The sequence below is a fragment of the Cervus canadensis genome, chromosome 17 (genome assembly GCF_019320065.1).
Source record: "Cervus canadensis isolate Bull #8, Minnesota chromosome 17, ASM1932006v1, whole genome shotgun sequence".
Lineage (NCBI taxonomy): Eukaryota > Metazoa > Chordata > Mammalia > Artiodactyla > Cervidae > Cervus > Cervus canadensis.
In genome coordinates, this window is record NC_057402.1 from 2723026 (window position 1) to 2747372 (window position 24347).

A 24347-nucleotide genomic window follows, 5' to 3' on the forward strand; every position below is an offset into this window, starting at 1 on the left:
CGCAGGACGGCGGGCAGCGACGGTCCTTTCCCGACTCCTGGCCTCTCTGTCAGCCTGGACAAGGTGAGATGGGTCTCCACGCTCACCCTCAGGACGCTTCCCGCCGGCACACTCAGGAGCGCCCCCGATTCCCCAGTGCTGAGCTGCTGCAACACCTCGACTGCATATTAAGCTCCCTGGAGGTCATCTCCCCGTGCCCTGCCCTGCCCTGCGGGTCCGGAGACTTGTGGGGGACGCCCGGGTGTCTCTGGCCAGGCCTCAGGGGCCTAGTCTGCCGGTATGGCCCAGCCCAACCGTGGCCGGTGGCTGATGTCCTGTGTCTGTGCTCCGGGCGCCAGGACGTGTGCTGGCGTGGAGTTGCTGTGCGGGCCTCCGCGGCAGCCCACGTGAGTGAGCAGAGGCCCACAGCGAGCTGCCCCGCCGGGAAGACCCTGGGTGGAGTTCCTGGTGGTCTGGGCCAAGCAGGCCAAGCCTGCTGTCCTCTACCCTGGTCCAGGGTCAGGGAGGTCCAGCCAGGGGGACCCCACAAACAGCATGAGCAATCACTAGAGGGGCTGGCCGCCTGCGGGTGACCTCAGGGCAGGCGCCAGAGGGGACTCAAGCCGGGCCTTGGTCCTGTGTCGCACCCCTGCTGCCCAGATGCTTGCTCTCCTCCGAGGGGAGAATCCAGGGGGCGTCTTCAGGGAGCTTCCTGACCAGTGTGTGACCCCAAGGAGGGTCTCAACCCCCTAAACACACGTCTGCCCAGACCTTACCCTGGGCTCCAGACAGTCCCGGACATCTCTGGCTGGATGTCCAAAAATAAGTCTGGCCGGGGGAGGGCAGACACTGGGGGTATTTCTGGCAGGCGACGGGAGACTTACCCAGGACAGTCATTTCTCCGAATCAGGGAAACGGTGGGGATGAATGGTCTGGGACTTTAAAAACACTCACTTCTCCCAGAACATGGCTCTCCCTCACTTCCTTCTCCCCGGAGGAAATCATGGTTACCTTCCTGGTCTTGCCCACCTTAGGCAGCCTCAGCTGGGGAGCTGGACCCAGCCAGTCAGGCAGAGTGGTCACCCCCCAGAGTGGGGGCCCTGAGGGTCTCTGTGGAGGACAGGGACCAGTGGAGGCCTGAGTCTCCCGCTCTTGGCTGGCTCGGGGGGTGAGCAGCCCCCGCCTGCCATGCCCGGGTCCTAGGCCTGCCTGGGAGGAGGCTCCATGGGCCTCAGGGTGGAGAGGCTGGGCAGGAGGTGGGGACATGGGGGGTCCAGAGCCTTTCATTCAGAAGCCCGGCCTCCCAGGTGGGGTGTGGAGGGCCCCAGAGTCAATGTCAGGCGGGCAGGGACAAAGGCTCGTCTCCTCTCCCCACTCCCTGTCCTTGGGCTCAGCTCTGCTGGTCCAGGATTGGGGGAGGGCAAGGGCGGCGATACATCAGGGGCTGTCTCCTGCCTCCCCCAGCCCAGGGGCAGGGCCTCCGGGCGGCCCCGGGATCCTGGCTGAGGAGGAGTCTGGGATGATGGGGTCGGCTCACCCATCGAGCCCCTGCTGCTTGGCCAGCCCCAGGCCCAGCTGGACTGTGACCCTGGGCCCCTTTCTACAGACAAGGTCCCAGTGGTGGGGCCTCACTGTTCCTGGGGGGCCTCAGCCCTGCTGTGAGCCCAACAGCCTGAGGAGGAGGCCAGCGCCTCCCCACCAGCCCCTTGTGCCCCCAGCCCCCCGCCAAGTGATGGCAGCTCCTTGGCTCCCACCCAGGGGAATGGGGATTGCCCCAGGGAACCCACACACGCCCTCACACCCTGGGGACCCCCAGAGCAGCTCACGGGTCCCTCAGGCTTCTTTCCTGGCCAGGAACCTGGAAACAGGAGGCTCGCCCAAGGCCACCCAGGCGGTCGTCAACTTAAGGGGGCCTTGGATGTGGGAAACCATCTCCCAGGACTACACTGGAGTGTGTGTGTGTGTGTGTGTGTGTGTGTGTGTGTATGCGTGTGTGAGCTGCATGCATATATGTCCATTCATGGGCTTCCCTGGTGGCTCAGATGGTAAAGAATCTGCCTGCAGTGCAAGAGACCCGAGCTCCATCCCTGGGTCAGGAAGATCCCCGGGAGAAGGGAATGGCAACCCACTCCAGTATTCTTGCCTGGAGAATTCCTTGGACAGAGGAGCCTGGCAGACTACAGTCCATGGGGTCACAAAGAGTCGGACAGACTGAGCGACTAACAGTTTCACTTGGTGTCTCTCATGTGTCTCTGTGTGGGGTCTCCCCATCTCTGTGTATCTCTGTCTCTCACAGGTGAGGCTGAGTGTGTGGGTCTCAGCGTCCACGTCTGCATGTCTCGGTCTACATGCATTTGGGTGCGTCTGCTGTGACCTGAGCTGTGAGGAGCTCTGTTTTAAGCTAAGGCAGTGGGCAGACCCGGGAAGTATTACAAGGCCCGCGGGTGTTCGGTGCTTACTAGGCATTGCACACCCTATCCTGAGCCCCACAGGTTAGGTGGCCTGCCCAGGGCCGCGCACGGGGCCGGGCGGGGGCACATCCTCTGTCCTTCTTCAGATCATGGTCACCAACGCCCCAGGTGAGGCTCCTTGTTTGGAAACTTCCTGCCTCTATTTACAGGGGGCCCCAAGGCCCAGGGAGACAGGTCTCCAGCAGTGGGGAGGTGCCGGGACCTCCGAGACCCAGCCAGGGCCCACGGGAAGCTGGACCTCCACCTTGACCCCACCACTCTCCGATGCCCTCCCGCCTCTGATCAGGCCAGCCCTGACCCTCCCACCATCCCAGGTCCCCTCACTCCCAGCACCAGTGCTGGTCACTGAACAGTGGGAACTCGGGGGGCTAGAGGGGGAGCAGGTGCGGGGGTGTGGGGAGGGGCAGAGCTCACGGTCCCCAGGCAAGGTCACTGCGAGGCTGGTGGTCACTCCCCCCCCCCCGGGGAAGGGGAGCGCAGATTCCCCCTGAGACCACACAGTGTCGGGGAGGCCTCGGGAGGACCCCAGCTCAGGGCTACCCCTGCAACCCTTCCAGCACCTCCACTCCGGCCGACTGCCAAGGCCACAGGGGCAGCCCGCCCGCCCCCTCGCCCGTCTCCCGCCTCGTCCGTTCCCCGGGTGCCCCAAGCTCTGGGCCAGGGCTGACCTCCACCCTGAAGCTGACCCTCTTCCTGCCCAGGCGTCGGCTCCCCATCCAGGTGTCTGCCGGCTCCTCCCTGACCCCGCCCTTGCCCCACTGCCCCCAACGTGCCCGTGAGCCCCCCAGGAGGCTGTGCCCCGTCCCACTCAGGCCCCCGCACGAGTGCCCGCGGGTGGCTGAAGTGGCATCAGACATTCATGAGCCAAGACCGCGCCAGCCTGGTTGCTGTCCGACGACAGGGACGCCGATGACCGAGCAGACAGAGGGTGGAGGTGCAAGAGTACACAACGTACACACGCGTGCACACGTGGACCTGCCTCTGCACATGCGGGAATGTACACACACACGCTCCATGCACACAGGTGTGCACCACACCACTGCCGCACACATGCTTGCAGACACGCACGTGGCGGGCCCCTGGCTGCTGCAGTGACCTCGGATCGGAGCGGAGCAATCAAGTTGTTTTTTCCCCAGGACACATTCCCACACTAAAGAAAACAGGAAGGGACTTGGGGCCAGGACAGGAAGAGGAAGTGGCCTGCGCGCAGGGAGCCGGCTCCAGCCGGGTGGACCCTGGGCGGCTGGTTTGGGTGGGACTCAGGAGCAGACAGACAGACAGACGGCTGCAGAGTGGGGAGGTGGAGCGTCCTCCAGGACGTCTCGACCTTGCTGCTGGTCCTCACCGAAGGCCCCTCCCGCTTCCAGGTGAGCAACCGAGGCGGGGCTCAGCTCGTCCCAGTCACCAAGGAGGGCGGGGGGAGCTGGCATGGGACCCCAGCCCCTCTGACGTCACACTCCCCCAGCCCCAGTCCTGCGGCCCCTTGGCAGTGGGCAAGGCGAGGCCTCTGCTTAGGATGCCAGGGGCCTTGGTGGGGCTCTTTCTGTGGCCCCGCGGTTCGTCCAGTGCTGGGCGTGCCTGTGGCACGTGGCCTGGCCTCTGGCAGTCTCGGGGGGCCCTGAGCACGCACTGCAGAACACACACAAAGGAGCCATCAGCCCAGCCTGCAGACACCCCCTCCTCCCCGGGACTGGGTGTGTCTGATGGCAGGGACTCTGTGGGGTCCCTGCCCCCAAGCCTGGCCCAGGGCTGGGTACAGGAGATGCTCGTAAATGCTCCACCGATGAGGCATTGGAGGCACAGAGAGGGATCACGACTGGCCCAAGGCCACACAGCGAGGCCGGTCTGAACCCACTCGAGTCCTCCCGCTGCAGCTCCAGGGGAAAGCAGGGTGGAGGCCTGGGCACATGGTCCCAGCCGGTCCCAGCCCCTCCCTGGGGAGACAGACTGCTGCAGTATCTTGTCAGTCCTCCAGACGCAGCAGGTGAGACTCCCCCCGGCCCTGCAGGTGGGGGGGCCCAGGGGAGCTTCCTGTCCTTGCTGACCTGCCTCCTTTCTTCCCTGCATTCCCTCCCAAGGCACAGGGCAGCTGGGTGTCCTCTTTCCCCTCCAGAATCCCAGTCTTAGAATCACATCTAGCTGGTGTGAAGGAAGGAGGAGGTTGGGGGCAGGGTTAGGGCTTCAGAGACATATTGTCTTGTCTATTTTTTGTTTTCATTTAAAGAAAAATCTTGCTTAGGAGGGACCCAGGATGACCAACAGCCCTGGTTTGCCTGCGATAGAAATTTTGCAGGATGCATGAGGACTTTCAGGGCTAAAACAGGCAGGGGTCCAGGGAGACCAGGACAAGTTACCCTAGAGGGACTCCAGAGACATTTAATCCAAGTCTACCTGATGCTTGAACTCTCCACTGTGTCCCCAGCCAGTGGCTGTCTAGCCCTGCTTACATACCTCCAGTGACAGTGAGCTCATTACCTTTCAGAGGCGCAAGAGCCAACCAAGAGGTAGAAACAGGCAGGACCAGGCAGTGACCACAGTGAGGTCAGAGTTTGCAGAGCAGAATGCAGGGGCCCCTGACCAGCCTTTAGGGGCAATCAGACAGGGCTTCCCAGAGGAGGAGACTGGAGAAGAAGACAGAAAATTCCTGAGCAAGAGAATAGTACAGGCAAAGGCCGAGAGGCCTAGAGCCACCTCCCAGGGAGTGAATTTCTTTGCTGTTCACTCTGACAGCTGATGTGACTCTACAGCCCCCCACTCCACCCCCATCTCTGGAAAGGGGTCCCTCCTGCCTTCACACCCCACCCCACCTCCTCGGTCTCCAGGCTGGGAAAGGTCTCACTGCCAATGGAAGAGCTGCTAGATGACCTGGAATGCCATTCCACCCCTGCCCCCCATTTTCTGAGGCACCAACATCTGCCCCCTCCTCCAAGAAGCCTCCCCTAGCTTCCCCAGCCCCGGATCCCCCACTTCCACCCGGATCAAACTTCTTCTCTCCTAGGGGTCACTACACCTTCAGGGACCCCTGTCACCCTCCAGTTGAGCTTTCCTGCCTCTTACTTTCACACCTACTGGTCTCTCTTCCTGAAATGTCCTCTCATCCCCTGAAAAAATACTTTCTTATCCGTCAAAGATGGAACTCAAATGCCAGCTCTTCCAGGAAGCCCTCCAGTATTTCTCTGACTGGAGTTGATACCAGCCTTCCCTTTCAGTCACTGCACTCCCTCTGTGCTGACCTCGGGCCAGGGTCGGGGATGGGGGTAGGCAGCCACAGGCACCCAGCCCTGGGAACTCAGCCCAAAGCCTTCCATCTGCCTCACTGTCCTGGTCTCTGGTCCTTGTGGGGGACCCAGGAGCAGAAGTGGGTTGGCTCTTAAGGCAAGCACAGAGCAAGTGCATACTCAGGGCTTGCTGAGGTTTGTTCATTCAACCAATATTTCCTGAGCACCCCCTCTGTGTCGGACAGTCACATGGCTGCCCTTGGGGGTCCTTTTCCATCCCCCAGCACACGTGGAGCAGTTAGAACAGTAGGGCCCCTGCTGTCCACGGCTCTCATCTCCCAGGCAAAGGCAAGGGACACACCTTCTGGCCACCTTGGAGCTAGCCGGCTCCAGAGCCCAGCTCCGGTCACACCCCTAACCTGCCGAGGGGCCTTGGATGGGTCATGCCCTCTGTGACCTGGAGGCAATAGGAGTGGCTGCCCGGGAGAGCTGAGAGAGGGGACAAGTGTGGCATCTCTGGGTGGCATCACTCACTCTCATCCTTCTCTAAGGACCCGAAGTGCCCCTCGCTGGGCGGGTGGGACCAGTCCCCAGGAGAGAGCTTGCAGGCATTCTGGGGTCCTAGGCTGACAGAGAGGAGTCTCGCAGCCTGACCGAGTGCCCAGGGGTGCAGCGGTCTCTCCAGCAACCTTCTGAGTCTGCCGGAGAGGCTGGGGGCAGGGGAGGGCAGTGCCCAGATTTATCCACCAATCCCGCAGGCTCCTGGCCCTGGAGCTCGTTATCTGCCCGGCCCAGCATGGGGCGGGGGAGGGGGCGGTGGTGGTGGTGGCTGGGCCTGCCGGGGCGGGACACCGCCTGGGGACTGGACGCAGCCGGGAGCCCCACCAGGTGGGCGACAGCCGCTGAGGTCCCCGAGCGTCCCCACGGGCCGTGGCCGGCTGCCTGCCCATCTCCCGCACCATGTCGGACGGCGAGGGCCCCTCAGCCGGTGAGTGGCAGCGCTATATTTACCCACCGCGGCTCCGGTTGCAGAGCCAAGGCCACTGGTCACCGAGGACGCGGCCCCCCCACCCCCCCACCGCAGGCTGCAGGCAGCTGTGGGGCTGGACCCCCTGGCTCAAGCCCGATGCCTGGGGGGCGGGTGGCTATGTGTCTGGCGGGAGGTGCGTGACTCTCAAAGCTCAGCAGTGCCGCACCCCGGCTTCCCCGTGGGGCGAGAGCAGGAAGCGGTTTCTGCCGCGGACCCTCCCGGCTGTCATCTGGGCCATGGAGCTGACCCACCCCCGGCTGCCGTTGGACCCTGGGTGGGCGCAGGGTGCGGGCTCCTGGAACCGCATGCAAACGAGTGTGTGTAAACATTTACTTGGTGATGGGGGACAGGGGAGCGCACAGCTTCCATTAGACCTCCCAGAGGTCTGAGACCAGGAAGTTCTGAGCTTCTGGTCTGCCTACACAAGATGACCCCCTCCACCCAGGGGCGCCCAAACCCTCTCGGCTGGCAACCAGGCAGGCGGAGGGGTGGTCAGACACTGGGGTCTGCCCGCATGCCCTCTGGCCTGCCCGAGGCGAGGGGCAACGTTGGGGGCTGGCTGCCCATGTCCCTGGCTGGTGGCCCCTGGTTCCGTCCAGCTGAAGACAAGCTCTGATGTGGACGTTACCCTGAACCTGCCTGTGGTGGGGTGAGGTGGGGTGGGGGGTGGCTGGAGACGGCTTAATTCAGGGAACATTTCGGGGACTCTGGAGTCAGGCTGCCCAAGTTCTGATTCCCATTCCTTCACTTCCAGTTCGGGTGACCTTGGGCGAGTGGCTGAACGGCTCGGAGCCTCAGTGGCTCCAGGTGAGGAAGGAGGCAGCGCTAATGAACCCCAGGTGGTTGTTAAGATTGACAGTGAGGATGCATGCAAGCATCCGCAGGTGCGCAGTGAGCGCTTAGCGGTGTCTTTGTGGGAACGGCAAGTGGGGGGGATTCCGGGCTGGCGCCAGAAGCCCTCAGGTCTGGGCAGCCCTTCCAGGCCCCTTCCAGCCGCGCCTCGTCGCCTTAGCCGTGACTGTGGCCCACGGATTCCTTACCCATCAAATGCCACCATGGAGAATCTCCACACGTCAGATTGTGATGGAGAGAGGGCCTCGGGGTGAGCTGGGGGCAACAGTGCGTGGCCCCACCCTGCACGGTGTCTGACGACGGTTCCCCGCCTGGGCCTGGCCGAGTCAGGCATGGGACAGGGTGTGTGTGTGTGTGTGTGTGTGTTTGGGGAGGGGGATACCGACAAAGCTGGCCTGACCTCACCCTCTTCTGCCGGGCGCCAGTGGCCCTGACTGCCAGGAATTGTCCGCCGTGGTTGTAAAGGAGCCAGCATGGGCTGGGGGGGTACAGGGGGTGCAGACAGGCCCTTTTCTGGCTGGCTCTGCCCACACCTGACACCAACCCGGAATAGCTCTCTCCCTCCACCAGGGACACAGCCCTGCTTTTAGCAGCTTGTAAAACCACCCTGCTGTGGGGATGGGTATTTCAGGAAGCCCAGGACAATATTAACCCGTCAGGGCGATGAAATGGGTACTGAGCATGTGTGTGTGTGTGTGGCCTGGAGCCTGGGGGCAGACTGCCTTCCCTGTCAGGATTGGGAGAAGGTCCACTGGATTGGAGGCTGGCGGGCAGCATCCCTGCCCTGCAACTGGGCCGGCGACTCCTGGCTCCCCGCCTGTAGGATACTGTGTGATGGTCTTTGCTGTCTGATGTGCTGGGTTGCGATCACTCCACGTTGGCAGGCGTAAAGACAGCTCCTGGTGCAGGGATGCATGCTTGCTTATGGTGGAGGTAGGGGTCGGGGTGGGGGTGGAATCTCCTAGGGTGTGTCGTCTGCAATTCCAGTCTTTCTCAGACTCCTTCTGTGCTGCAGCAGCTGGGCCAGGCAGGCTGCTGTGAAATATTTCCACCTGTTCTCAGTAACCAGCCTCTGTCCGTGTGAACAGCAGGAAAAGTTCTCAGCTCTGCGCCCACAACCTGTGTAACCTTGGGCGGATTACTCAAGGGCGCAGACCTCAGTTTCCTCATCTGTTAAATGGGGACAAAAATAGGATCTCAGTGCTTTAAGTTCCAGGGAGGATTAAGTGACCAAGAGCATGCAGCACACCGAAAATCATGCCAGGCTGGCTGTCCGCTGAAGTTTTTATTATTCAACCAGTAAATGAGCTGTGACCCAAAAAAGGCAGCAAAGGGACCAAGTGGTCTGCTGTGTCTCGTCTCCCAGCCGTTGTGGATGCACTGTCTGTTTAATCCCTAGAGATCGGTGGCGTGGACTTCCAAGGAAACCAGAGCTCAGAGAGGCAAACAGACTTGTCCAAAGTCACCCAGCTGGCCAGTGGTAGCGCTGGGCTTCAAACCCAGCTTCCTAGGCCCTGTCTGTGCAGAGCTCAGGTCAGATGCCTTTTCTAGGAAGTCCTCCCTCCCTGCTCCCCTGGGGGTGGGGAGTCTGGCCATCTTGCAGGACTTTTTAGCTCTCCTCTGAGCAGTGGCCCTTCTCGTCTGGGAGACTGTTAGCTCAACATCGCCTCCAATGATTCAGAGCCTGTAAAAAAGTGGTGGTACCTTGTTAGGGTTGTCAGGACGGTTCCCCAGCGCAGAAGCGCGGTGGCAGGTGGTCCACGCCAGGGTTTATGGCCCTGAGCCTGGGTAGGGGAGCCTAGAGGCTAAGCTTACCGGGAGTCAGCATCGTATTTATAGCAGGAGCTCACCTGCACGGAGAACTGCCAGCCTGTCACCGGGTCCAGTGAGGGTGCTTCCCCTACAGGCGCCTGGCTCCCAGACCTGGCTCTGCCCTTTGGCGACACAGAGGGCTGGATGGGTCACTTCCGCCCGGAGGCCCAGCTTCCTCATCCGTAAAGTGGGGCCTTGCCACGTCCCTCCCTGGAGACAGGGTCTATAGGTGCCGTCATGGGCCTGGGTGGAGGGGCTCCTCACATCCTGGGTCTGCTGCTTGGTTTTCCCTGCCTCTGACCTCGCAGTACCTCTGACCTCTCAGTTCTGGAGCTCCACAGGAGAAGAGTCCAGCCCCTGTGCCCTCCGATCCTCCCATGTTTGGGAAAGTTTCCAGCAAAAGTATTCCAAGCACCGAAGAACAGGCCACTGGATTTGCAGCAGAGCACCCGAATGCAGGTCCATCAGAGTCCAGAGCTTGAATCCTTGCTCTGCCATTCCCTGGCTCTGTGGCTTTGGGCAAGTCACCTAACCTCTCTGAGCTTCAGTGACAGGTGGACATTTGAACAGCCCCGGAGGCTGTGGCGAGGATGGACACCCCTAGCCCGAGGAGGCACTCAGCCAGTAACATGACCTTCTTCCTCCTCCTGTAAACCATCAATCCCACTGCCCACCCACCCCAACCCCATCCCTGGGGGCTGCAGCCACATTCTTAGCACAGTGGGAGGTGGTTTTTCTGGGGCAGGTGGTGGCTGATGTTAGGATGGCCACCCCGTTTCTCAGTCAGCTCCTGGCATCCCAGAGCCCAGAGACAACCTGCCCCGGCTTCCTGCTCCCGTTCATCACGGCGGGCCCCCTGCCAGGGCGCAGGGAGCCCCCACCTCCCTCCGAGTCATGGGCTGCATTCTGCTCTCCTCTGTGGTTACCGACCGGCCTCAGGGCCTGGGTCTGTGCCGAGCATCTCCAGGAGGAGATAAAAGCAAAATGCTTTTACTATTCAGGCCCCACTCTTGGAGAGAAAGGGTCTTCTCCCAGGAGAGGCGGGCTGGGCCCCGGGGCCTCAGCATCTCTCTGCCTGGCTCCCCTCCTGTCGGTGAGGGCTGCCCCCCACCCCAGACAGGTCACTGGGCTCTGCTTTTATGGACAACAGGGAGCCCGCAAGGTCGTGAACCGGGGAGATGCCTGGATTGCTCCCGTGTAGGGGTGCAGGGTCAGGAGAGACTCCGGAGGCCAGGAGGCCCAGGAGGAGGCTGGTGATGTAGGTCCTGAGCTGAGGGGGTGAGGCCCACTGTGGGGAGAATGGGAGGATCTGGAAAGTCCTGGGGGGGGATGGGGGAGGGAGTGGGGGGAATGCTGAGGCCTGATGCTGCCTCTCCCGCTAGGAGGGTCAGGGGCCTGGGGTGGGGTGGGGTGGGGTGACCTGGCAAAGCCCCAGGGGCCGGTTTGTACATCGTGTTGGAGTCCCTAGAGAATGACTTCCAGGGTCAGGCAGACCTGCCGCCCGGACACAGGCGGGTCCTTCTCCTCTCTGACCGTCAGTCGGCTCATCTGTAAGTGGAGGTGACACCATGACCTCGGGGGGTGTTGGTGGAGTTAGCTAAGATGTCACCTTCAAACTCCTCTGACCCGGGGGCCAGGGGAGGTGTGGGTAGCAGCCGCTCGACCCCAGGAATCAACCTTTAACCCACGGCCCTTGGTAGTCCGGGTGCTGTGCCGACGATGGCAGGAAGGGTTTAACCTGAGGAGCATCTACCAGGCGCAGGAGGCTGGGATCGGGGCAAATGAGGACCTTCCAGACGATGCCCCGTTACCACCCCTCTCAGTTCCCAGCGTCACAGTTCACACCACACTCCCTGTCCACACTTCCCACCTGTGGATCCCCATGTCGTGGAGGGGCACGCTGAGGCCCAAGAGAAAGACTGGCTCAGGGTCACTGGCTAGGGAGTGATGAGCCGGGACTCGATTCCCCAACGCAGGCCCCTCGGCACCCGTGTGCAAGCTTCACACCTTCCCTCCTGCTGCTCGGAGCCGGCCCATCGTCCAACTGGTGGGGTTCTGCCTCCTCCAGGGACCCTTTCCCGGAATCTGCAGCCCCAGGGACCCCACACCCCTGGAGTGCCCCATCCCACCCCACCATCTCTTCCTCTTGTCGAAACAGCTTGACTGGTGCCAGCCTGGCTGCTGCTGTCCCACTCACAGCACCTTGGGTGGCGGGAGATGAGTTGGGGGCTCATTGCTGTGTGACCTGAGACAAGCCTCCTTCTCTTTCTGGTCTCAGAGGTTTTTTCGGTTTGCCTCTATCCCCATAGAATCCTACAGGGGAGCACACAGCTCTCACATGTGTCCCTTGTTGGGACGTCAAGCAGGGCTCAGGAGCCCTGCCACCTCTGTGTCAGCCCTCACCCCGGTCCGAGAATCTCCGAGCAGCAAATGAACAAATCCACGTGGCTCCTGTCCCCACTCCAGCCTCCTGAAGCCCCCGGGAGCTTTTACACTCATGACAAGAAATACAGCTTAGAAGCCATTAGGAATTCCACCTGGAAATAAAAGCTATCCACTTCTGTTCTTTTAAAGTATTGGGACCATTCTAAATGAGCATCCTTGAGATAGCAAGATACATTTTAAATAGTTTGAATTATATTTTTTAAAAGACCCAAAGCTGTTGGTGTCTGCAACCATTTGTCTGCTTTTTTTTTTTTTTGGAAACTATGCATGCAGGGAAAGTAAAGTACAGAAACTGGTGGCTGAGATGGGCCAAAGATATGTTATTATCCATACCTTCGTGTGTGCTAAGTCGCTTCAGTTGTGTCTGACTCTGTGCGACTTAGCACGCAGGAAGATATGAATAACAACATATCTTTGGCCCATCTCAGTCACCAGTTTCTGTGTCTATTGATTTCCAATTTTTGCATGGATCAAGACAGCTGCTTTTGGTTTGTACGGACTATCACTCCGGACAGGCTTGGTATACTATGAAAAACACAAATCAGAGTGGCTTAAAGCAACAAAGATGTATTCCTCACTCATGCAAAGTTTATTGCAGGTCTGGGTTTTTGCAGGTCTGGGTGACTCTCCAGGGCAGGTCACCTATGGGTTGGCTTGGCAGGTGTCATGCCTCCACAGGGACCCAGTTTCCCTGTCATAAGGCAGATAAAGTAAGGGCCGGAGATATCACACAGGTAGTTAAACGCTCCCACCCGGAAGTGATCCATACCATCTCTACTGGCATTTCACTGGCTAAAGCAAGTCTATGGCCACGCCCAATGGCAAGAGGGCAGGTACCAACCTCCAATAGGGAATGGATTAGTAATATCTGCTCCTCTTTTTTTCCCAACTGACTTTTAAAAAATTTCCCTCTTTTTTTTAAATTTGTTTTTTTTTAATTGACATATAATTGCTTTCAGGTGACTCACTAGTAGAAGAATCCAGCTGCCAAGCAGGAGATGCGGGTTCGATCCCTGGGTCAGGAAGATCCCCTGGAGAAGGAAATGGCAACCCACTCCAGTATTCTTGCCTGGGGCATCCCATGGACGGAGGAGCCTGGTGGGCTACAGTCCAGGGGACCTCAAAAGAGTCAGACACGACTTAGAGACTGAAAAACAACAAGAATTGCTTTATGATATTGTTAGTTTCTGCTATACAACAACGTGAATCAGCGATATGTACACATATATCCCCTCCCTCATGAGCCTCCCTCCCACCACCCCCAAATGACTTTTTAAAAAATGGCCTATTTTAATTATGAAATACTCAGAGCATATCTTATGCACTATGGTCAATAAGCATCTGAAATGTATGAGTCTTTCTGATAAGCAGATCTCAAAACCAGGGGCAGGATTTCTCAAAACATGTTCTCTCCCTCCGCTCTGAACTTGCCTTTAAAAGTCCAAAAATAAATTTCTGAAAGATCTGGTCACAGCACCAGCGAGGAAAAGCAGAAGCAAGAGAAACATTTTGCTGCTTGTTGCCAAAAACCTCTCTTGATTTATTATTCCCTCAGGCACAAAAGAAGGAGCTGGGATGGATAGTCCATGAGCCAGATTAATCACTGAGACCGTCGGATAAAAACATAGGATGTGATTTTAGAAGGAAATGGTTATGGAAATGTATTGGAAAATAAAAATTGTGAGTCTGTACTTCATCCTTCTCGGTCAGACCCTGTTTCCTTGATTCTGCAACATCACCAAATACAGCATTGTCAGTTTAATTACAGGCTTTCCCACCTGACTTTAGTATGTTGTTGCTGCTTAGCCACTAAATCGTGTCTCACTCTTTGTGACCCCACGGACTGCAGCCCGCTAGGCTCCTCTCTCCATGGGATTTCCCAGGCAAGGATACTGGAGTGGGCTGCCATTTCCTTCTCCAGGGGGTCTTCCTGACCCAGGGATTGAACTTGCATCTCCTGCAAAGAGGAGGTTGCATCTCCTACAACCTCCTGCAGGAGGTTCTTTACCACTGAGCCACCAGGGGAAGCCCTTTAATAGTATACCACTAAGCAAATTTAAATAAAAACACCCAGCCTAACAGAGGCCTGTGACAATGAACAACACATGCTGTTATGCATGATGAGATCAGACCTGGTTTAAAAATAACGTTTGCAGAGACTGGAGGTGGTCCGAGCCCTGTTCCAGAAGTCGATGATGTCACCCAAATCCAAGACTTAAACCTGGAGTTTGAAGTTGTTGGGCTCCGTGTTGGGGTGCGGACGTGCCTGCGGTTCTGGGCCCCATATTTCAATGTCTAAGCCATACTGTTTAGAGTGCTCTCTACCAGGTTTAAACACATTTCTAGGAATCCTGCCTCATTTATTTCAGGTGGAAAAACATGTCAGAGCACTGGTGCGTTGGCTGAAAACACCCTTCCTGCCACTTCTCGATGGAGGGGTGAGCTCGCGGTCTGAGTGGACCCCTGATTCATATGTCCTGCCAGGTGCTGCGGTGGGAGTGGAGAATTGGGTCTCCTCCCACAGACTTGCCTTCAACAACCCACTTCAGTTTCCTCCCCCACAGTGTTACTAGGCTCAAGTTATGAGAGCACTAGAGGAGAATGTATATAGTAGGCACTACATAAATGCTGCCTCCCCTTCTCCTAGGTCCTCTCACATACCCAATTCTGCATGATTCTCCTTATAACCCTATGTGGTAAACACTGTTGTTCCATTTTACAGATGAGCAAACTGAGGTTTAGAGCCATTGAGTGACTTGCCCCAGAGCACACAGTGGGGGAGATGGGGCCAGGTTGCAGGTGTGCTGGCCCCATCCGGGGCTCCTCTTTTGCACCGAGCAGCTTGCAGCCTGAGGAGGGTCTGGAGGCCTTCAGTCCTTCCCAAAGAAGGCCAGCAGATCAGGGAGCAGGCCTTGGAGAAGGGCTTTTATCAGGAGACAAGACAGCAGATGAGATTCCCTCTGGATTTCTTTGGAAGGCAAAGGTCTGCCAGGGAGAGCACTGGGGTTGAAGACTGAACGCTTGGACCTGAGCTCGGTCCTGATACTAAAGTGCTCAGAGACCTCCAGTCCTTTGCTGTTTCTAGAGAGGTTTCCATGAGAATCTAGGCCTAGGAGTGTCCCGTGAGAAAATCAGTTCTCTTTCCTGTAGCAGAATCTTAGGATGCTCGAGAGGCCTCAAATGGCTCAGCATTTCTCTGGAGCGGTTCCCCACTCACTCGGTGATGGTGAACCAAGCGCTGGCCCCTGGCTCTGCCCCTGGACCAGGGTGGACTCAGCCACATCCTCCACACCCAGGGCCACACGGCATCCCCAAACTGCTGTGGCTGGGTGCTCTGGGCACCTTCATGCCCAAGAAGTGTGGCTGAGGCTGGAACAGGGCCTGGACTGTGGCCAAACCCCTTGGCCATCCCAGCCCTACCCAGTTCCTCCCAGAGAGAAGCACCAAAGACCACGGGCCCGGTTGACTGAGGATCGGCTGTGTGCCCTGCTCTGGGCGGCTCCCTGCCCCTCTCACAGGCCTGGACGCCACTGGATGATGGATTGACACTGAGTTCCAACCCGGAACTTGGAAGCCTGCCGCAGCCGGTGCGCCTTCCTGACACCTGGGGGCGCTGTCCAGGGACCAGGAGGAAATCCAGCGCTCGGGCGCTGTGGGAGGCAGATGGGGGGTGGGGGGGCGTGCTGCAAAAGCCTCATCCCGCGGCCCCCACGGCATTCCTTCCCTTTTCTTTCCATCTGGAAACTTGTTGAGAGAGGAGGAGTCTCAGCCATGACTCCAACCCAGGAGGCAAAGTGCTATAAATAGGTTCCACCAGGACTTTAGCTGAGCCATCAAGAGACTGTTCCAGTCCTGGGTGCTTGGGGGGAGCCCCACTCACCTCCGATCAGCACCCATTAGGGCACACCCCGGGGAGGAGTGGACACAGCTGGGTTTCTCTTGCCTCGTGGGGTCTGGGGGTGGCCTTCACCCAGAAGAGCAGGAGAGGAGGTCATTGCTCAGAGCATGTGGGGGCCCAGGCTCCCGAGCCTGCCCTGAAACTGTGGGATCAGCTGGGGGGTCAGTCCCCCAGGGGAGATGAGCTCAGGCCCCTCTGAGCCTCACAGGGTGACCAGTGACCTTCAGAGCTGCAGACTCTGTGGAGAGTCCTGGGTCGTCACTTTTTAAATCTTTTGGTAACAGCCTTATTGAGATGTAATTTACATACCATACAACTCACCCATTTGACCTGAATTTTATAACCATCTCCACAATCAATTTTAGAACATTTTTATCACCTTCTGGTGATAAAGAAACCCCTGGGCTTCCCTGATGGCTCAGGGGTAAAGAACCTACCTGCCAATGCAGGAGATGCAGGTTCGATCCCTGGGTCAGGAAGATCCCCTGGAAAAGGAAATGGTAACCCACTCCAGTATTCTTAAATGCCTGAGAAATCCCATGGACAGAGGAGCCTGGTGGGCTATGGTCCATGGGATCGAAAAGCGTCAGACACGACTTAACTACTAGATAACAATCAAAGAAACCCCTAACCCATTAGCAGTCAACCCCCAGCCCCTGGCAACCACCACTCTACTTTCCGGCTCTGTCGATTTGCCGATTCTGGACGTTTCACATAAGTGGGATCCTACGCTATGTGGCCTTCTGTGATCAGCTGCTCTCTCTCAGCATCACGCTTTTAGGTTCACTCATGTTTGGATGTGTGTGAGTGCTCTGTTCCCTTTTGTGGACAAATAGTATTCCGCTATACAGATCCAGACCTCATTTTATTCGTCCATTCTTCAGTGGATGAACATTTAGCTTGTTTCTACATTTTGGCTCTTATAGATAACGCCTCAGTGAATGGTCGTGCACGTGTTTCTACGTGAACACGGGTCTTTGTCTCTCCTGGGTTGCTACACACCTGGAAGTGGAATTCCTGGAACCATGTTTGAGTTTTTGAAAAAAAAAGACCAGAATATTTTCCAAAGAGACTGCCCCAGCGGGTGCATCAGTGGTGGAGCATTTGACTGCAAAGAAGTTGCACTGTGTACCTTCCCACCAGCAGTATATGAGGGTCCTGATTTCCCCACATCCTTCTGGAACTTGTTATGATCTTTTTAAAGAGATTTCATCACTCCTGCTTCTTTTATTATTTTTTTAACGTTTATTTTTATTTATTGTTGGCCGTGCTGGGTCTTCGTTGCTGTGCGGGCTTTCTCTTGTTGGGTGAGCAGGGGCTACTCTATAGTTGCATGGGCTTCTCTCGTTGCAGAACACAGGCTCCAGGGCACAGCCTTCAGTTGTTACAGCTCCTGGGCTCTAGAGCTCAGACTCGGTAGTTGTGGCGCATGGGCCTTAGCTGCTCTGTGGCGTGTGGGATCTTCCTGGATCAGACCCAGGTCTCCTGCTTTGGCAGATAGATTCTTTACCACTGAGCCCCCAGGGAAGCCCTGTTATGATCTTTCTGATTCCAGCCTTCCCAGTGGGTGTGAAATGGTGCCTCATTCTGGATTTTTTTTTAATATTTTATTTTATTTATTTATATTTGTCTGCATCAGGTTTCACTTGCAGCACACAGGCTTAATTGTCCTGTGGCAGGTAGGAGCTTAGTTCCCCGACCAGGGTTCGAACCTGCTTCCCCTGCCTTGTAAGAGAGATTCTTAACCACTGGACCACCAGGGAAGTCCCTCCTGGTGGTTTTGATTTGCTTTTTTTCCCTAGTGACTAATGGTGTTGAGCATCTTTTCACTTGCTTCTTGGCCATCACCTCTCGGCTCTGAGACATTATGCCTCAGTTTCCTCGTCTGTAAAATGGGCATAATGACAGCAGGCCCTGCCTCCCAGGCCGTGGGGAGGATTCAGTGAGATAACTCCAGGGTCCTGGTGCCGAGAGGCTGCCAGCAAGCATTGCTTGAAGCTGCAGACTGGGTTCTGAGCCCTTCCTCTGAGGGCTGGTGTGAGGGAGGGACTGGGAGAGAGGTGGAAATCCGGAAGCTTCTGCAAGCTCCAAAGGAAAGGGACAAACATCATCAGAGAAGGTGCTGACTGGCCCTGGCCCAGCCCTGGATGATTTCTTGCCCAGCTTTGAAGCTCTGCTCAGCTGGGCAGACCAAGCAACCTGGCCGCGTCTATGCAGCCTGGTGAAATGCAGACGACGCAGGTGTCCAGACCACATGTGCAGTGAAGACAAGTCGGGCCTGTCATCTGGGTTTCTGGGGAGGGGGGCACCTGTGGTTTTTCTCATCGTGAGTTATTTGGCCTCCTCCCCTTGGCTGCTCACTGGGGTGGGGGGGGTGGCGTTGCCCTTCCTGGACTTACACGCTTGCGTCTGTCAATAGAGAACTCTGGAGCTGGGCCAGGAGCTTCCTCCCACAGGTTGGGCGGGAGCCTGGGGCCTGGCGGAGGTGCCGATGGTCAGGCCGATTGTGTAGCGGAAACCTGAGCCAGGAGCTGGGCGGGAGGTGAGGGAAGGCAGTCAGCTCGTCACGGGTGGAAAATAAGTGCACTTGCGGACAGCGAGCTCATTAGGCCGCCCCGGAGGGAACAATCAAGTTCTCTTCTGGAGCCTACCCTGGAATGTTCAGTTGAGTCTACAATCTGGGAAGGGCGGGTCGTATCCCAGGGGACCCCAGGCCCTGGGGCCAGGGTGGATGCTGCAGCTGGCAGGGGCCCTGCCGCTGGTCCACAGTCACGTGGGGCACAGGTGGGAGGTGGGACAGGGAGTCGGACAGCCCGGGCCTGGCACACGAGCTCTGCCATCCGGTGCTGTGTGGCCTTTAAAAGTCATACAGTCTCCCTGGACCTTTGTCTCCTCGCGTGCAAAACGAGGCTGATGATACATTAGATCAGGGGTCCCCGACCTCTGAGCTCTAATGCCTGATGATCTGAGGTGGGGCTGATGTGATAACAATAGAAATAAAATGCACAATAAATGTAATGTGCTTGAATCATCCCCAAACCATCCCCACCCCACTTTGTTGTTATTCAGTCGCTAGGTTGTGTCCGACTCTTTGCAACCCCGTGGACTGCAGCACACCAGCCTTCCCTGTCCATCACCATCTCCTGGAGTTTGCTCAAACTCATGTCCATGGAGTTGGTGATGCCATTCAACCATCTCATCCTCTGTTGTCCGCTTCTCCTCCCGCCTTCGATCTTTCCCTGCATCAGGGTCTTTTCCAATGAGTCGGCTCTTCGCATCAGGTGGCCAAAGTATTGGAGCTTCAGATTCAGTATCAATCCTTCCAATGAATATTCAGGGTTGATTACCTTTAGGGTTGACTAGTTTGATCTCCTTGGTTTGTGGAAAAATTGTCTTCCACGAATCTGATCCCTGATGCCATAAAGGTTGGGGACCGCTGCCTTATAGAATGGCTGCTAAGTGTGAATGAAACAGTATGCGTGGTCAAGGGCAGAGTGGGGGAATTCTATCAGACAGAAGCAGAGCTTCTAGCCTATGCACGTGGCTTATTGGAAGAGGCTCTTAGGCGAAGGCAGTAAGGAGGGAGGGAAACAGGGTAGGGTATCAGGTGATGTCTAGCCTTCTTTTTTAAAATAATAGTTTAATAAAATAAACAGTAATAATTAATCCAAACTGTCAACTCCATGGGCAGACTTTGGAGAGAAACACATCTGGCTCTCTTTTGTTTGTTGTCTGACACTCCAGTGCGGGCTGCGACCATGCCTTCTCTGTGCCTGATCAGTAAATGTTTGTTGACTGACTGACTGATCGAATCTTGCTGCCTCCTCTCGTTCTGTGTCGGGTCACCCAGGACCTTCCACGTAGCCTGGTCCTGTGAAAGCTCTGGGGTACATGGTGTACCATGTAGTCTGAGACAAGAGGGCCTGGCTTTTGCACCCCAGCTCCCGTGAGTCAGCCTGAAACCAGGTAACTCAGGTTGGGACTTGAACCCACCCAGCCTGGACTTGTGGCTGCATCATTTCCATCTCTGCCTCTGCAGCCACGCTGCCCACTCTGTGCTTCAAAGCGCTGCCTGCTTCCTTCTTATAAGGACACCTGCGGTGGCATTAGGGCCCCACTGTAATCCAGGATAACCTCCCCATCTTGAGGTCCTTCATTTAATCACAGCTGCAAAGACCCCTTTTCCATATGTGTTTGTGTGTGTATGTGTGTGTATGTTAGGTGCTCACACATACAAGAGTCATTGTGTCTGACTCTTTGTGACCCCATGGACTGTAGCCTGCCAGGCTTCTTTGTCCAGGGGATTTCCCAGGCAAGGATACTGGAGTGGGTAGCCATTCCCTTCTCCAGGGGATCTTCCCGACCCAGGGATCAAACCCAGGTCTCCTGCATTGCAGGGAGATGCTTTCCCATCTGAGCCACCAGGGAAGCCCTTTTCATCTATAGTATTCAAAGGGTCCAGGGATTGGGGCCTGATATCTTTGAGGTCCATTTCATCTTCAGCCCACTACAGGCACCAGCATAGGATTCCTCAGAGAAGCTTGTAGCCTCCTGGAGCTCTGGCTGGGGAGCCAGGGTAATGGCCCGAGGGTCTTAGATGACATCAAGTGGCTTTATCCCGAGGGAGAGCCAGCCGGCATCCTCCTTGCCTGTAGCCTCCCCACATTTTCCCTCCCCCTGGTCCCCTCTACTCCCTGCCCTCCCCTCTCGTGTGCTTCAGGCTTTTCTCTTTTATGGAAAGGGAAGTTTCGGGACTCAGACACTCTTAATCTTTCTATGAAAGCTCCAAATCTTTTCTCTCCGGACAGACTCAGTCCGGGCTGAGCATTCCAGCAAGCTCTGGCCTCGGTGCAGGCCGTGAGGCCCGAAGCCATGGCCACCGAAAGTCCCATAGCAGCCGGGGAGGGGGGTGGCATGGGAGGAGACCCCCTGCCCAGCCACTGGTGATTGGTTCAGAGAACATGCTGGACAGGAGTTAGTTCCCATGCCTTCCATCTCCCGGGCCTCTGTTTCCCTGCCTGTGAAATGAACCAGTCTGGAGCCAGTACCTCTGAAGACCTTCCAGTGAAACACCAGGATCTCTGAAGAAGAATTTAAAAAGAAAAGAAAAAGAAATGATGTAAGCCATTGTTTACTTAGCTGCCAATTGTGTCCTGGGCACCAGCTGTTGGTCAGGCCACTGCTGGCTCCTGGGACACAGAGGGCTCTCTGTCATAGCTGGGCAGGGAGACAACTGAGAAGAAGGACATTGAGAGCCCAGAGAGCCACCTGCTGTGACTTGAGTTATGAGGGATAGTCAGGGAAGGCTGCCTGGAGGAGGTGACCCTGAGCTGGGTCTTGAGGGACAAGTGGGAGGTAATAAGGGAGGGAAGGGTCCTCTAGATCAGAGGGCTGTGGGCAGTCAAGAAAACATGGCCATCCAGGTTTGGGGATGAGCCCCCGGGGTGCTGGAGATAGCCTCACACATGCGTCTTCCTATTACAAACCAAGTCCTTGAATCAAGGCCTGCTGCAAGGAAGGTCCTGGGTGACCCAGCACAGAAGCAGAGGAGGCAGCTGCGTTCAGTCAATCAGTCATTCGACAAACATTGGTTGATCAGCTGTAAAGCTTGTGTGGTCCCTGGCCTCCCAGGGCTGATGCTGCTGAGTACAGACAATGAACAAAATAAACTGCCAAAGGATATGCAATGGTGACCAGGGTGATAAAACTGGAGGGCAATGACTCAGGACAGAGAGAGAGAGAGGTCAGGAAGGTCTTTCTAAGAGGGTGACGTTGAGAAGAACCTGGGGGCCTTGAAGGGTGAGTCTAGAAATATCTAAAGGAAGGGAATTCCCAGCAGAAGAAACCACAGGGGCAAAGGCCCTGGGGTGGGGATGCCTGATCTTTACAAATAACACCAGCGAGGGCGCTTTGGGCAGAGTGAAAAGGGCATGGGGGGAGATGAGCCCCTTGAGGGAGGTGGGACAGGAAGGTGGTGGAGGACCTTTTTGCAGTCTAAGAGGGGTCCTTGGCTTTGACCCTCAGTGAGATGGGAGCGAGGAAGGGTTGAGAGCAGGGGAGTGGCGGGACCTCACTCGGGTTTTGCAAGCAAGCGGCAGCAGGTGGAGATGTTAATTTCCAGTGATTCCGAGCCTCAGAAGATAAGAGGTGTCAAAGCCAAGGCCTTCTGCCAGCCCAGGCTGGAGTCGTTAATCACCGCGTCCCAGATGGAGCTGCTCCAGAGGCACTCCTGATGGAGCCGGTAAGTGGCTGAGGTTTAAAATGCCATCAGCCGGCTCTCAGTTCAAACGCTCTGAGAGCTCCGAGCCCTCTGCCTGGAGACAGCACAGGCAGCGCAGCCCAGAGAGACGCATTTCTGCTTCTGTGCCCAGAAAGACGCTCCGAGTTCCAAGTCCTTGTCCCTGGACTCCCCCGCGACGCACACCAGTGCACGCATGCGCAGGCACTCCCTCCTGACTCCGGTGAGCAGCACCGGGGCTACCGGACAGAACTCACGTGTCCCCTTCGATGCGAAGTTTAGATCAACAGCAGGTAATTCTTTAAGTGCAAGTAGAATCCCAGTAGGGGCTTCCCAGGTGGCTCAGATGGGAAAGAATCTGCCTGCACTGCCGGAGACCCGGGTTTGATCCCTGGGTTGGGAAGATCCCCCCCTGGAGAAGGGAATGGCAACCCACTCCAGTGTTCTCGCCTGGAGAATTCCGTGGACAGAGGAGCCTGGTGGGCTACAGCCAATAGGGTAGTAAAGAGTCGGACACGACTGACGACTAACACACACACAGACCCCCAGTAGGGCTCCTTACCGACAGCCAGAGCACCCCCAGGAATCTCTCTCGTGATGCCCACCCGGCACCTCCCAGGCTCACAGGACTGAGGACCCAGCTGGTCTGGCCCTTTGCCCCCAGCACATCCCCGAGCCCTGTGGTTGGAGCCGGTGAGGGTGAGGGCCTCCAAGGTCAGGCTTGCAGTAGCAGAGAGGGTCCTGGTCCCACGGGTCCCAGGCGCAGACGCGGGGCTTGGGGAGGGGGGCTTGTCCCAGGGGAGCAGTGCCTGCTTCAGGGTCTAGCGACTCCTGCATGCCCCTCTGGGCCTCCAGAGCCCAAACCCTTTTGGCTGATGAACCGCAGCCTGTCGAGGGCAATTATCCCGCCATGGTCTCACTGCCCCCTTTAAGAAAGTGATTTATGACTCTGTGAAAATGGGACTGGTGAGAGGCGATGCGCAGGGGGGCTGACTCCAGGACGAATCAGCTGCTGCCTTTTTAAAATTTGTATTAAAAATGCACACTTTTCTCTTTTGTTTTTTACAAGTGTGATAACACATTTACAGGAGACTTGGAAAATACAAAACAAAGTTACATATAGCCCCACTATATATTACAGCTCTTTTTTTAAATAGATAAATTAAGATGTTTAGTTGGAGTTTCAATATTAAACTCTCAAAAATTAGTAGAATGAATATACAGAAGAGTAGAAGGATACAGCAGAACTGAAAAGCACCATGAACCAATTCAGCATAATGAAGATTTATACAATCTTCACACAACAGTAGGATACAAATTCTATTCAAGTTCCCATAGACTGTATAGCCAGGAGACATTGGAACATATCCAGGGACATAAAACAGGTGCAAAAAATTCCTTGGTCTAAAGGTATTGAAGTCATACAGAGTCTGTTCTCATATCACTGTGGAATTATGTTAGAAATGAATATCAAAAGATATTTGAAAATAACCCACATGTTTTCAAGAGCAATGTGACATTTACCAAGAGAGATCGTTGACTAAAAAATGCACATTTTGAAACAGCAGTTTTTTTTAAAGTAGTGAAGCTTGAATTGGGAAATAAACCCATGCAGTTCAGTATGGATGATGGAAGATATACTCCAGGAAGCTGAAAGGCAGCGTCGTGGGGAAGAGCAAGGCCTGGGTGGGAGATGGCCTCGCGGTGACTCCTTGCCCAGTGCTGGCCCTGGCCAAGCCTCAGTTTCCCCATCTCTTACTCAGGGCTCATCTTGGGGTGACCGTGAAGAGGAGGCCGGGAAGGCGGCACCGTGAGCCCCGCCTATCCTGGGGGGGTCCTGCCTGGTGATGCCTTGTCCCCCATGGTATCACCCCACCCCTACCTGCTCTTTCCAGGGGGCAGGGCCTCAGCCCTGCCCAGGGGGCTGGGTGTCCATCAGTAAGTGAGCCCCCTCAGGGAGAATTCCCCGTTGGAGTTGAGTCTGAGCCCTTTGGCCAGGCACACACTGACCCTTGCTGGGGGCCTGACACCGCCGTTCCCCTGGGGCTCCCTACCCAGGACTGCCAGCACCCTGCCCCTCACATCCGGAGTGCAGCCGAGCAGATGGAACTCGCCACACGTTCCAGGCCCTTTCTCTCCTCCCAGTCCTGACCCATGCTGGTCCCTCTTCCTGGAATGCCTTGTCATTCCCAGGCATGCCCTTTTTCCCTCCCACCCGCTCCTTCTCCGGCAGGACGGACCTCCCCTGGGTGCCTCCATCACTCCATGCTTCTCATTAAATGCGAACCTTCTTGAGGGCAATGGTCATGTGTGAGTCATCTTTATGCCCAGCACCTGGCATAGAGCAGGTGCCCAACAAACTGTCTTTTCTTTTTTTCTAATTGAAGGGTGATTGCCTTACAGA

At 56.6% G+C, this 24347-nt stretch overlaps 1 protein-coding gene across 2 annotated transcripts in view; it reads left to right on the forward strand.

Moving 5' to 3' along the window:
- Positions 1-6471: 6471 nt before the first annotated feature.
- Positions 6472-24347, forward strand: part of EML1 (EMAP like 1) — a 192849-nt gene continuing 174973 nt past the window's right edge. Inside the window, exon 1 of one of the 2 annotated variants that reach the window (XM_043489494.1) lies at positions 6472-6656. In XM_043489494.1, the coding sequence (XP_043345429.1) occupies positions 6629-6656 (28 nt within the window). In that variant the 5' untranslated portion in view covers positions 6472-6628. The remainder of the gene's footprint in view (positions 6657-24347) is intronic. The other variant, XM_043489498.1, reaches the window with a different exon arrangement.